The sequence below is a fragment of the Protopterus annectens genome, chromosome 3.part1 (genome assembly GCF_019279795.1).
Source record: "Protopterus annectens isolate FY-2018-M chromosome 3.part1, PAN1.0, whole genome shotgun sequence".
Classification (NCBI taxonomy): Eukaryota; Metazoa; Chordata; order Ceratodontiformes; family Protopteridae; genus Protopterus; species Protopterus annectens.
In genome coordinates, this window is record NC_056732.1 from 1458482575 (window position 1) to 1458497924 (window position 15350).

General features: G+C 39.2%; 1 protein-coding gene across 2 annotated transcripts in view; it reads right to left on the minus strand.

Moving 5' to 3' along the window:
• CFAP69 (cilia and flagella associated protein 69) overlaps positions 1-15350 on the minus strand; it is a 2033309-nt gene that overhangs the window by 1792232 nt on the left and 225727 nt on the right. For both annotated transcript variants that reach the window (XM_044067529.1, XM_044067528.1), the window contains exon 3: positions 1377-1442. In XM_044067529.1, coding sequence (XP_043923464.1) covers positions 1377-1442 — 66 coding nt within the window. The remainder of the gene's footprint in view (positions 1-1376; positions 1443-15350) is intronic.

A 15350-nucleotide genomic window follows, 5' to 3' on the forward strand; every position in this document is an offset into this window, starting at 1 on the left:
TTAGCTAGTGGGGTTAGGAAGGGTTTAATCTTGTATAGTGAACCAAGTTTATTTTTGATGGTTTTGATAGTCTGGTTGACATGCATATCAACTTTAAGATTATTATCTATGATAATGCCAAAAAGTATTGTAAAGGTGTCTGGGCAAATTGTGGTGCCATTGTTAGATTTTTATGGAAAAGGATAATGCAGTGGACCTGCTAGTAGGTGAGAAAAGTAGCAACTTTGTTTTATTGGGGTTTAAGACCAGACGATGATCAGAAAGACAGTTTTTAACAGTGTTTTGTTTCATTTTCTCAAGTTTCTTTGTCATTCTTTTGGGTTTCTAGTGTTAAAAAAAAGCTTTTTTGAGAGATGTCTGTAAGAAAAACACAGAAAGAGAATCATGTGCAATGGGATCAAGTCAGACTTCTGAACATTAATCTGGAAATCCAGACCAGTCAGAAGAGAAGAGAAGAAACCCATTTTAGTGACTGTTGACATCTGGGAAAAGACTCCTCAAAGAGGAGTAAGTTGTGTAAAGTAAAATGCGAATGTCATTCAGTCTGCAATGAGCTATGACAGAAGCTAGACACTTTGTAAGCACCACTGGCACTGTAGATAACCTAAAAAGTAATATAGAGGATTAATAATTTGACTCCGACAAAGAAAATTTGAGAAATTTCCTGAGGCCTGTGGTTATGGGAATGTGATGATCATATGCATCAGTTTGTGTTTTGTAATAGAGGACGAGAGTACTGCTTCTTTACACTGCATTCCTTTTACATTGCCTAATTTGTTTTAATTACAAACATTTCAAGGACTAGTCAGAGCTGGTCTGAGTCTGCTTATACATGCTTCTAGAAGATGATTTGCTCGTGTGTACAGGCAGAAATTACTTATGCAGCTGTAGCTTATAAATAAATAAAATTAAATGAAGGATCGCAGGGAGGCTCCAGGATCCCTCCTCCCCTCAAAAAAAAAAAAATAGGAAAATAGATTTATCTCTGGTACCAGGGACTGCTGCAATCTGGGGGGATATCACAATAGTTAAATGTTACTCTGAAAACTAGTCAACAAGTGAAAAATGTCTGTTTCTGAAAGGAGAAGCTGCCATTCTCACTACAAGTGTAAGAAAGAAGTTAAACAACTAAGTAGCCAGCAATGCCTGAATGCTACTGCTTGTGGTGTGTAATGCTATATACCTGTAGCATTTCTTCATTATTTGTAACTGTTTGTGTCTTTTCTCCAGGATCATTATTCTTACAAGTGCAAATAACATTTCTCTTGTGATTTATAAACGTAGATCAGTTCTTATCTGAAAATCTCAGAAAATGATAATCAAAAGCACTGTTTTACAGTTTTCATCGTTCCTGCTAAAAGGAATGAAAAGGATACAATGCCGTACTGGCAGTACTCTGTCACTCTCTTCAAGTATTTCAGATGTTTTCCAGTTAAATTGAACTGAAAAAAAATCAAAACAGATTAGTTTAGATTAATACAATATGAAAGAACACACAAAGAAAGTCTGTTTACGTTTTAAATGTCAATAATTATTGAACAAGTATATTTTGTGTGATAACTATTGTGTACAATTCCTGGAAATGAGCAAAGCTGGTACTGTACTGTTTGTCGTCTTTAAATATTTTACAGGATAACATGGCACACATTTTGTTATATACATAACAAATCAAAAATAAAATATCTGAATATGAATTAGTATGGTGTATGCGTGGTATGAACTTATGGTTATGGTGCCAATATAAATAATTTATATACTTTCAAGACAATGAATCTTTGAGAGAATTTGCACAGAGCAGATAATGGCAGCAGTAATAGCATGGAAATGTGTTGCATAGTAGATGAAAGCTGAATACGTCATACACTGCAGCCTGAACCAAAAATATCAAAGTCAAATTTAACCCCTTCTTTGCCACTAGCAATAAAATAACACTTACTCCAAGGTACGGCAAAGCGGTGTCAGTGATGCAACAGGTAGCACACTCGCCTTTGGTGCTGGATGATCAGAAGGCTGTTCTGATGTAATCTAATACTTTTATTGCAATTCAAATGTGTCATGAATTCTAGGTCTTTTTCCCTTGTGAATTCTTAAACTTTGGAAATTGTATAACTTGCTTATATAAAGAGTCTGTAAACAGTGTTTAACATGAACCATGTAATTTCTTTCTGTTTGTACCTTGGAGCTTTTCTCCCCGGGCCTCCGCTGAAAATGGACATGTATCCAGTCGGACTATCCCGGTCAAAAAATGTAAAATAAAAATAGAATAACTGGATTTCTAACAATGCAGTGCATCATTGAGATATACTGCACTTCTGAGTGAGTCATCCTTTAGATGAGATGTTAAACTGAGATTCCGACCTGCTTGAGTTGGTGGTAACTCAGGTTGATATAAAAAATCCCACAGCAACTAACAAAAAGAGTTGGGGAAGTTCCCATAAGCCATGGCATAACATTGCAGTGTCAGCAATTCAGTCACCTGGAATGGGAATAGAAACCACAACCTTCTGGTCTTCCAGCAGCAAAGATTGAGTGTACAAACTGTTGCACCACTGACACTGCTTGCAGTGGATGACTGTCATCCCTGTTACTTGATCTTTGTCCACGCCTTCAGCAAGGAATTCTGCATTCTATTTACAATACTTTAAACAACAGCACTGTACCACATTAAACAAAACAGCAACAAATTTCTTCATTATGAAATACTAGCACACTAAGTAAAATAAATAATTAAAACACATCCCCAAAATACAAAAATTATACAACATAAAAAAACTGTGTTCAGTACATACCAAAAGCACTGTGCCCCACAAAACACTACTATAAAAAAAATCCTCTCTCTCTCTCTCTATATATATATATATATATATATATATATATATATATATATATATATATATCAAATAAAAAATAAAGGATTATAGTATTCTGTACAAATTACATAAAAATCATGAAACTCAAAAAATGATAACATAATCAATAATAATAATAATCAAATATTAGTCCAAACAGTAGAACAAAAAAGTACCCAACACAAAAACGGCCAGCCTAGTGAAATAAAGCAACAAGAACATCAATTTATTTTTTTTAACCACTTTTTAACCATAAACTACTAAACACGCAGTGCCAAACTCTACACAATCCCCCAAAATACTGAAATAATCTCAAATTTAACCAAATCAAAAGGGAAAGATAGCACTGTTATAAAAGTAAATGAAAGTAACAAAACAGCATTCATGCAACTGGACAAAAAGCCTGTTGTACCTCACATGTAGGAAGCTGCATCCAGCACATCCCAGCTACTTAAATATTTTGAACTGAGGTTGTATAACCTTGGGAAAATTAAATATTCAGACCTATTACAAAATTAATTATTCTGTGTTCACACACCGTGTTACCTCAGAGACTGAATACTTTATAACCAGAGATTTGGGTATGTAGCATCCACCTCCATAAACAAACGTTTATTTATTTGCAGTGGCTTGAAACTGTAAAAGTGTAACTGAGATGTATTTCTGCCAATGGGGCTTCAACTGCAGTTCATATTATCTAAACTTCAATAACAGTTAGTATAAATAAAAGTCTAGATTTATAACTTCTTAGGATTCTTTGATATTTTCTGATAACCCACAACACACTACTAGAGAAAAAGCAGCTCAACCTAATTATCAAACTTGCTTCTACAGAACGGTCTCCTATAGCCACATAATAAGACTGTAATACATTACTAGACTAGTGGAATACAACACAGTTGTGTACTATAATCACCAAAACAGGCAAATCTTCAGGAGAGATTACTGAAACAGTGAGTCATTAACATTTTAAGTATGCTCACCATCAAAGTTGTGCTTTTCAAGCCATCACAGCAGTTTTCTTCTCTGAAAGGCTTTTGCTCTTTTTTCCATCTAGCAAAGGTATATGTAGTATCTTCATTTACATTTGCTATTCTTCAGATCAGAGGAGAGCAGTTAAAGTCTTTGGACAGTGTTCATTTTCTAAGAGCCCCTACAATGTTTTATTGTATTTATCATAACAGAAAATAGCACAGTTTGTGTGTGTGTGTGTGTGTGTGTGTGTGTGTGTGTGTGTGTGTGTGTGTGTGTGTGTGTGTGTGTGTCTGTGTGTGAGTGGCTCAACATGTAGCACACTTGCCTTTGATGTTAAGGGTGGGTTATTTTTCTACCATATGTGCTTAGATTACTTTTCCATTACTAACACTGTAATGCATCATTGGGGGGGGGGGGGGCTGCTGCAATCTTGAGTGCCCTAAGCATGGAATTTTAAAATGAGGCCCCATCTTCCTAACCTGTACATAGTACTGGTAGATGTAAAAGATCAAATAATGCTTACCAAAAAGGTATCCTTTATTTAAAACAATTAAAGGAACATCATGAAAAACCTAAAAACACAATCCCTTACTTAAATAAAAATTTACTTCATCATTCCTTCTTCCGTTTTTCTCTTTATTTGTAAAAACATATCAAACACAAACTTCGTAATATATTATATTCTTTATCCTCCCATCCTTTCGCACAAAAATTTTCTGCCTTTCTTCTAATTTTATATTCATTACATTTTCATTATACAAAACTTCATTGCATCTAGAAAACCAAATATATGCAAACAATTCTTGATCAATTATAGTCTATTTATCCTTTCCAACTCCTTTGTAAAAATACAAAATCATTGTATGTTCATTTTTTAAATATTCCATTCGTCTCCAATTTATTATCCAAAATTAGGCCCCATCTTCTAAGTTGGTGTCCAGATTTTTTTTTTATCTTTCACTCTCTAAAACTATGCTTCAACTGTTTTTTTCCTTGTTACACACATAACAGTTCTGTCAACTGCTTTTACTTCATGGCTGTCTTCAATGGATATTTATTAATTATCAGTCACCAGAAAACTCTATAACCAAATATTTTTCCTACTTGCTATAGCATCCTTAATTTCACCCACCCCATGGGTCATTTCTGTGACAATTATCCATAATGAATTTCATACCATTTTATTTTCTATTTTTTTAACTTTTGTTGTGAATTTTCCTTTATTTTAGTTATATGATCAATAGCTTCACCTTCAATTTTTCATATCTTTTATACTTCCGGGATCATACTGACTTGAAAATTTGCTCATATTTTACATTTAATATTTAGGAATAAAAAGAAGTTGTGTACTTACCATAATGTTCCATCTGTGTTATTCATTTTCATTTCTTCTCGACTGATGGAGTTCAGATCCAAGGCGTCAGATCCCATTCGACCGTTGTAAAAGCTTGTGGCAACTTAGAACTCTCGAGCTTCACCCTTACCCACAATACATCATCCCCCATTACCTCAGATCTTGTTTGCAAGCTATAAAAGAAAAATGTACTCTTTATAACTTTATATATCAGATAAAGAGAGAGAAAGAGTGAGAGAACTAGGCAATCCTCTGGAGCTGTTAATGTTCTAAGATATAACAGATTTGTTATATCCACTCTCCCTTCTAAAATACACCTAAACAGGTTGGGGGCTAGTGGATGGGGAGTCTAGGAGGAATGAAAATGGACAACACAGATGGAACGTTATGGTAAGTACATAACTTCTTTTTCTGATGTTGTCAATTTTCATTTCTTCTTCGACTGATGGGACAGAGTCCCCAGCTACTTAGAACCCTGGTGGATTTCGAGGAAGGATATTTCTGAGAACCACTGAGACAAAAGATGCCCTACCTCTTGAACACCAGATACAGCCTTATATTGAGAGATAAAGATGTGAGGGAAGCCCAAATTGCTGCTGCACAAATGTCATCCATGGAAGTTCTTGAGTGGAAAAATTAAGAGGTAGCTACAGCTCTAGTTGAATGAGCACGTCCTTTGTATGGCAATTCATACCGCATTTGTTGTAAATAAAGGAAATACGGTCAATAAGCCATTTAGTTAGGGAGATTTTAGATACAGGTGAGTCCAATTTCAGATCAGAAAAAGATACAAACAATTGATCAGATGTTCTGATATCTCTTGTTCTATGTAGATAGAAATGTAATTGACTATGCACATCTAGCAAATGTAAGTATTCTCCTTTGTTGGAATAATTTGGGAAGAAGCTTGGTACATTGATGCATTGATCAATGTTGATGTGTGAAACTACCTTGGGCAAAAAGGATGCACTGGTTCGTAAGGAGACTCTATCCTTATAGAAAATGAGATAAGGAGGTTTCACCAACAATGCCTGAATTTCTGAAATTTGTCTGGCGGGAGTGATGGCAACTAAGAATAAGGTCTTCTAAGACAAAAATTTAAGGTCACAATCATAGGCAGACTCAAAGGGTGGAAGAATCAAGGACTGCAGTAACAAATTCAGATCCCACAGTGGCAAGGGATCTTTAAAAGGAGGTTTGACAAGAATTGTGCTGTGTAAGAAAGCTTTACATACTTTATGAGAGGTTGGTGAACGGCCATCAAAACCAATGTGGAAATTAGAAACTGCTGCCAGCTGGACTTTCACTGTTGAAGAACTGGTCCCTTGGTTGAAAAGTAGTGTCAAAAACTCCAGCATGTGACTGACTGGGGCTGAGAAAGGATCTACATTTTTTTTGAAGAGCCCAGTGTACAAATCTTTTCCACTTACTAGCATAAAATGTTTTAGTGGATGGCTTAAAGGAAGTGTGACGAACAAGGGAACAGAGCATTGATTGTCTGGCTAATATTGGAATTAGAGAAACCAAGCTGTCAGGGTGAGGTTGAGAAGGTCCACATATGTCATGCCTATCAGGTGAGACAGGAGATCTGGAGCTGGGTCCAAAATCCAGGGGTGGTGAATTACGTGAGGCCACAGGAAGGGATACCAAATCTTTCAAGGCTAAAAGAGGACAATGAGAATGACCTTGGTCTGCAACCTGGCAGCTTTCTGAAGGAACTTTGGAATTAGGGAAATTGGGAGATATGTGTAAAGCAATCCAACTCCCCTGTAGGGGCATTAGGGCAAAATAGTTGCTGCACTTGTTTAGGAGAGACTCAAAGAGATTGCAGCAAGGCTGGGCCCACTTGCAGAAAATTTGTTCTGCAACTTTCCAGTTGAGGGACCATTCGTGAAGTAAAAGAATGCATCTGCTCAGCTTGTCTGCTAGCATGCTGGACTCCACTAAGAGAAAGCAGTTGGAAGATATTGCCCACTGCCACATCCTTAGTGCTTCTCGACATAGGGGGTACAATCTGCTTCCTCCTTGTTTGTTGATGTACCAAACTACTGACATATTCTCTGTTTGTATTGCAATCATTCCTGACAGGAGAGCATTCTGAAAGGTTTGCAATGCCAAAAGCACTGCTCTCAGCTCCAGTACACTGATATGCAAACTGGCCTATTTGGGGGATCACATGTCTTCAACTGTCTTTCCCAGGTAATACCCCCCTTCCCTAGCTGGGAAGCTTTGGTGGTCACTATGGCCTTGGGCTTTGAGGGGACAAATGGACAGCCTTGTAGCAGTTGTTCCAATTAGATCTACCACATCAGACTTCTCTTGCATGAGTTGGTAATTCATATTGGAAAAGACAAGGGTAGTTGAAGAATCGACTGATGCTGAACAGGAGAGGACCCAGGCCCAGTCCCTGTGGGACTCCACTCATGACTGGTTGGCAGTCTGACTTGGAGTCCGCTGCTTTCACAGTGTGTTCTATCTGTGAGCCAATTTGAAATCTACCTAGTGATATAGGGGGGACTGGTGCCTAGTTTGGTGAGTTTATCAATAATTCCTGAGTGAGGAAGGTTATCAAAGGCCTTGGATTGAGGTAGGCTGTATACACTGCCTTACCTTCATCCACAGCCCTGGTGGCTGACTCAAAGAAGTCAACCAAGTTGAGCAGGCATGATCTCCCTTTCGCAAAGCCAAATTGTGTGGGGTCTAGAGTTTGGAGATTTCCTACATCTTTGTTAATCAGATCCATGATGATGCACTCCATAGCTTTACATATCAGACTCATCAGGCTAATGGGGTGATATTTCACAGGGTCTGAAGTAGCCCCCCCTTTATGGAGAGGGATGATTGTTAGCAGTGCACCATTCAGTAGGGACAAAGCCTGAGGTGAGGCCGTAACTGAACAGGGCACACAGATGTGGTGCCAGTTTGCTTTGTTGTTCATGCAGAACACAGCCAGGGATATTATCGGGTCCCATGGAAGCTGTGTTCTTGGCCTTGAACAATGCAGCTTTAACCTGTGCTACAGTAATGCTGCGTGACTGGCATTTTTCCAGTATTGTGATTGGTCCTTTAGGGGGAGAGAGGGGTAAAGTTGGCACTGAATCTGTCTGCCAGTATGTTGTCAATATCTGTTGGCTCAGTATAGGTGGTACCATTGTGCAATAACTCAGAGCAAATCTGGGTATTGCTGTGGAGGTTCTTGATATAGCTATAGAGGGCTTTCCTCCAGGGTGGTCTCATGGAAGGATATTCCAAAGGATGATGGAACTGAATAATGCACAGGATCTTGATTGCGGGTACCGCTTGTAACGGGGGAACAATGGTGTGAATAATAGACCAAGCAGCTGCAGTACAAATGGCATCAAAAGGCACTCTAGCAAGGAAGACTATGGAGGTTGTAACCACTCTGGTTAAATGAACTTCTGGTTTGCAAAGGAAAGACAGATCTTTCTCTTTTTATACCAAACACCATCTATCAAAAAGGGCTTCTGAAAAGGAAACAAAAAGTTATTCTGTTTTTCTAAAACTTTTGATACGATGTACATAGAACCTCAGTTGCCAGTTAACATCTAGGAAATGCAAAGTGGTTTACTATTGTTAGTTTGAATGGCAAAACATTTACCATTCAAAAATACGAAAACTAAAACCAAAACCAAACATTTCGAGTGTACACAATGTCACCCCAAATGATCGACACATTTGAGTCGACATTCTTGCCGATAATGTGATGCAATAGCCGTATAGGAGCTGATGTAAATCAAAGTCCTATACAACATATCAGGTTTTTGCAGGGGGGCAAGCCCCTGTGACCCCCACACCCCCTACTACTAATATATTCCAACTCCAAGATCGCACTACAGTGGGGATATGGATGAATTTCCAACCCACACTGTACCGTGATTTCATATATATATTAGTCGAACACTACTGCATTCGCATAAATGTGTTCGACTACCCAATACACTTGTCATTTTGCAAATGACATTCTGATGTTCGGCAGCATTACTGCCGACAAAATGTCATTCACACAAATGATAGTAAACCATGCAAAATGCATTCTTCATAGGAAAATTTTGAAAGAAGACTGGTAAGTTAATGGATTAATTATGAGCAGCTTCACAGACCACTCTGGGAAGAAAACTGGCATTGGTTCAAAGAGATGCCCTGTCCTTATGAACAATCAAGTAAAGAGGTGTGTAAGATAATGTGTGGAACTCAGAAATTCTTCTAGCTACCAGGAAAATAGTCTTCCAGGACTGACATTTTAGTTCTGCTGAAGCTGCTTGCTCAAAAGGTCATATATTTAAGGCTTGAAGCAATGAAGTAATGTCCCATGGAGGAAACGGATCCTTCAGTGGTGGCATGAGTAGGAATGTTCCCAACAAAAAGACTTTGGACTCATGAAAGCAGCAGAGTTCAAACTGTTGAACTGGTCCAGGAAAGGGAAGGAGGGTGATCCAGAACGTTAGAAGATGTTTTGCAGTCTGAAGTCTTCTGAAGTCGGATTTGGAGACAACTACTTCCACAGTGTGGGTTCTGTCAGTGAGCCAGTTGGCAACCATCTTGTGACATAGGGATTTACTTCTACAGACCTTTCTAGTGTTCAGCTTTTGTGAGAAGGATAAATATGGAGCACTGAAGCAGAAAGCCTGGCATGCCTGGTCATCACTGGAATTGGAGAAACCAAGCAGCTAATTTCAGGGCCTTGGCATTCCAGTGAGGCTGACTGAGTGAGAGAGACAGGAAATCTGGAAATAGGTCCGGCTGCCAGGGAGAGGGTTTCAATAAAGGCCAAAGGAATAGGAACAAAACCTGACATGACCAGAAGGGAATAATGAAAATCACTGTTGCCTTGTACTGACTTGCCTGCTAAAAGAACTTCATTATTAGAGGTTCAAAGGACAAAACCACAACCATAACAGATACAAGCATGCAAAATCTGAAGGTAATGCTAGAAGTCTAAACCTCAAAATGCACTCTCTTGAGGCACTCCTAAAAATGGAGAACATCGATATCTGTGCAGTAACTGAGACCTGGTTCAAGGCTCCAAAGAGCACCCCTGCAATACCTGGCTACAACTCTTACCACACTTTTCGGTCACCAAACCAAGACCGAAAAACTAAAGGTGGAGGAGTGTCCATATTCAGCAAGAATATTCACACCTCCAGGCTAGTTGCCTAACACAATGCATCTGAAATTCTCCAGGTGCAACTAACACTAGGTAAGACTACAATCCAAATTGTAACTTGCTACAGATCCCCCACCATGCCCCAAGATTCTCACTACACCTTTATAAACATACTGGAAAATATTAAGATACAACCAAACACCCTAAAACTGGGTGATTTCAACTACCCTGCCATTAACTGGGAAAACTACTCTGGTACCAACACCTTTTCCCAACGGTTCATGGAATTCGTAAATTCCAATGCCCTGGATCAACTAATCCATTGTCCCACCAGGGACTCCAATATCCTAGATGTGGTCATTACCAACATGGGAGATAGATGCTCCATACCAGTGGTCACACCCTCATTGGTCAGGTCTGACCTTGACATCCACATCCCACCCCCACCCTCCAGTAAGGAAACCTCTGTAAAAAACTTCTCCAAAGCCAACTTCATGCTACTCAAGTCAGAAGTGAAAAACGTCATGACACCCATGCAGACGGGGGCTGAAGGTTCGACTGATAAATCCTACACTAAAAGCACTGTATGAGCACATCCACTCGTGCATGAATCGTGCCATCCCAAATAGAACCAAGACGCTCTCCTCCAAAAAAAAGGAAGCCAATCTGGTGGTCCCCTGCCATGAACAAACTATACAACAGAAGGAAGAAACTGTTGCAGAAAAGAGGAAAATCCCAGGATAAAAAAAAAACTCCCTTGCCAGTCTCAGTAAGAAGCTGAGATCCTTCATAAAATCCTCCAAAGCAAGTTATGAAAATAAAATTGCTAAAGATTCCAAAGACATCCACAAGGCATTCTATAGTTATGTCAAGAATCTGAATGGCAATGCTCAGATCTGCTCTGAGCTACAACAGAATGGCATTAAATATACTGATCCCAAGGATATTGCTAATATCCTGGCAGATCGATTTAGTGTCAACTTCACCCCCCCCTCTCACCCCCTAAAGGGCCCATCTCAATACCAAAAAATTGCCAAATTCCGATAATCATGGCCACACAGGTAGAAACCGCACTCTCCAAAGCTAAGAATACAGCATCCATGGGACCAGATGACATCCCGGGCTGTGTACTACATGAACTACAAAATAAAATGGAACAAAACCTAAGTGTCGTGTTTAATCATAGCCTCACCTCAGGCTTCATGCCCACTGAGTGGTGCACAGCTACAGTAATACCACTTCACAAAGGGGGATCCACCTTGGATCCCGGCAACTACCGTCCCATCAGTCTGATCAGCCTGACCGGCAAGGGCATGGAACGCATTATCTTGGAACTTATAAACAAAGACATTGGCAACCTGCAAACATTGGACTCCACTCAGTTTAGGTTCGTGAAGCGCCAATCTTGTCTCCTGAACTTGACTGACTTCTTCGAATCAGTCTCCAGAGCTATGGACGAGGGTAAGGAGGTCCACACAGTCTATCTGGACCTCACCAAGGCTTTTGACACCATACCCCACTCTGGAATCACAGACAAACTTACTAAGCTTAGCATAAATCCCTACATTTCTTGATGGGTTGCCAAATGGTTTACTGACAGAACCCAGACTCCAAATCCAGCTCCAGACAGGTGACAAATGGAGTACCTCAGGGTTCAGTCCCGTGACCTCTCTTGTTTAGCATCTACTTCTCTGAAGTATAGTCCAACACTAAGGGACTCTGGCTAACAAAGTTTGCAGATGACCGCAAACTGGGAGCCATTACTGAATCCCCATATGATGTGGATATTCTACAAAAGGGCCTTACAGAAACAGATGCTTGGTGCCAGAGCCATGGGCTCAAGCTTAATGCCAAGAAATGTATAGTTATCCCCTGTGGGAGAAACCATGTACCCATGAATTACCACATAGGTGACAGTACACTAAATACCGAAAGAGTGATGAGAGACTTAGGGACACAGGTTTCACCTTCGATAACCACATCGCCACAACAGTCAGGAAATCCTTCTATGTGGCACACCTCATCACTAAGGGCTTTTCATCCAGAAAAAAGGAGGTCATTGTCCCATTGTACTCATACCTCATTAGACCCATTATAGACCACAACTCCACCGTTTGGTATGTACCTCACAAGTCATCTGCAACAGCTGGAAAGGCCACAGAAATACCTCACTAAAAGAATCACAGGCCTAAAGCAGATGCCCTATGCTGACCATCTAAAAAAACGCCAGCTATACTCTGTTGCATATCGTCTACTCAGAGGTGATCTCTGCTTAACATACAAGGCCATTTCAAACCCTGGGCTGTTGGACATGCTCCACTTAAAGAAATCCCAATCCCTCAGAGCTACACGCTCCAGGGATCTAAACTTTGTCATCACAATGAACAAAACATGCTGGAGGGATAGGTTCCTGACCCAGAGACTCCCCATACTCTGGAATAGACTGCCCATACATGTCAAGCCAAGCGCCTCCTTGGCCCTCTTCAAAAGGATCCTTGACAATTGGATGGGAGATAGGAAATTCATCTCGGGGATCACGTCAGTCGCACTGCTAGACAGGGGTCCAGGGAAGTAAATATTGTGGGAAGAAATATCTAGGGAATTGTTATGGCTAGGCTTGTATAGGCCCTAGGGCCTGATAGCCTAGTACCAACCTATGAACCTATAAGACAATATTGGGATGGGTTACACCTCAATACCTGTAGCCCATAAATTTCTCTGCTGAATGTGACTACTATCAGAAAAGAAATTTCCCAGAAATATAATGTTTATAGAATCTGCTGTTTTAGAATGAGGCAAAATCAATGTCACAAGCATAAAATTCAAGTCCACAGAAAAACAGATTTGGCTTTTTTGGGTTTCAAATGCAGAACATTTTTAAGGGGAATCTTAACTGATATTACTGCTAGCACACAAACTCAGCTGAAATAGCAAAAATATGACCCTTAAAATAAGAATATGTTGGGTTAGCTTTAAGATTTGCAAAGCAGCAGAAAACGTAAAGTACAGACTCATGGTGGCAACACATAACTGAAAAACTCACCCTTTAGCAGCCTACATTGATAAAAAATTGAATCCATAGCTTGAGGAAAGATCTCACTTACTGAAGGATTCTTGGGACTTTCTTGGTAGACTTCCAGCCAAACTTTGGTCCAAGAATGTAGGATTTTTCACCACAGATGTTATAGATCTTTTAACCCGCATACTCAATACCAAGGGCATTGATATAACAGCTTAACAGAATGTTCGTTCTTGCCAAACATCAAGGCAGAATTACTTAAAGAATTGATATTGATTGTGTTGGAAAGCAACTTTATTCACTTTGAGGGTGAGTTTTTTAAACAAATCAAGGGAGTCACCATGGGACCAATCTGTGCCTCTTCATATGCCAACTTGGTACTACTTTCATGGGAGAAGGTACGTGTGTTTAAATCAGAATTTTTTAATTTTCTGTACAACAGAACAAAATGTAGAACTACAGAAAATGAACAAAACAAAAGTGAACAATACTTTAAAAAACTTAGAAATGCTGCAAAAAACTTATAACTGATAAGAAAACTTATTTCTCATCAAAACTCTCCTCCCAAAGTAATAATCCAAAAAATTCTGGAAATCTGTATCTTCCCTTCTTAATCTGGGTAACATTCTAAATTCATCATCGTCTCCCGACAAAGACCCTCTCCAGATAGCACAAATATTTAATATCCATTTCATATTCACCATCCAAAAACTAGTCAAGGACTCATCCTCAAAAAACAACCCAATCTTCAGAAATACCTCTATAGACACCATAGTTCCATCTAATTGTATTCCACCCAATCCACCCTTCTCACTACAACCTGCACCTACATTCCTAGTTCTAAAATTACTAACCAAATTAAAGCCCTGCTCTCTCTCTGCTGATAACTTACCACCAGAATACTTAACAACTTGCAGCCAGAGCTATACCTTACCCTGTTAGCATTCTTAACAATCATTCTATCAATGAATCTTATGTGCCCCAACTATGGAAAAAAAATCCATTATAACCCCACTACACAAAGGGGGTAATGCTCATGATCTCAAACTACCAACCTATCTCCATTCTCTCCCCACTATCAAAAATCATGCAAAAATGCATTAAAATCCAACTACTAAAGCACCTCATTAACAACAACCTCCTAGCTCCCACGCAACATGGTTTCCGCCCTGGTCATAATACAACCACAGATTTACTCTCCTTTACTGATACTGTGAATAAAGCTCTTGATGCTGGCCTCTCAACTTCAGTACTCCTGCTGGATCTATCAAAATCTTTCGACACAGTATCACACCCTAAGCTATTACAACACTTAGAAAAACTTGGATGCTCTCTAAGTGTAATAACCTGGTTTTCCTCTTACCTAAATGATAAACAGCAATCAGTTAGATGACAAAACCAACAATCAGATTACCTGGCAAACAACACAGATTTCCCCAAAGGGTCCATTTTAGGACCAATACTCTTCAATATATTCATTAATGATCTAAATAAAGCCTCCCAACAAAGCATATTGATTCAAATATGCAGATGATTCAACTACCATCTCTTCCTCCAACAATTTCACTAACCTCCAGACCAGAAGATCACCAAAGATGCCTTCTCCTCCATACAAACCTGGCTAAATGACACCCAATTAATGCTGAACCCCAAAAAAACTAAACTATTAATATTCTCATCAAAACTTCCAGCTGTAGATTTCAAGATTTTCTCCCATAACAAAACAGAAACTAAAGAGGTACAATACGCAAAACTTCTCGGAATTACTATCAATGATAAACTCGCCTTTGATAAACACATACTTAACACAGTAAAGAAAACACGCTTCAAACTGGGCAAATTATATTGACACAACTCTAACTTGATAAACAAACTAAGATAAAACTAGCTAACACTTTGCTTGTCCCATCCCTCTTGTATGGAAGCCCAATCTTCACCAACCTCCATACATTCCTCAGCAGTAAGATGTAATCATCCTACTACAAGATAGCAAAATTTGCCTGTAACTTGTCCAACCACTCACACCAC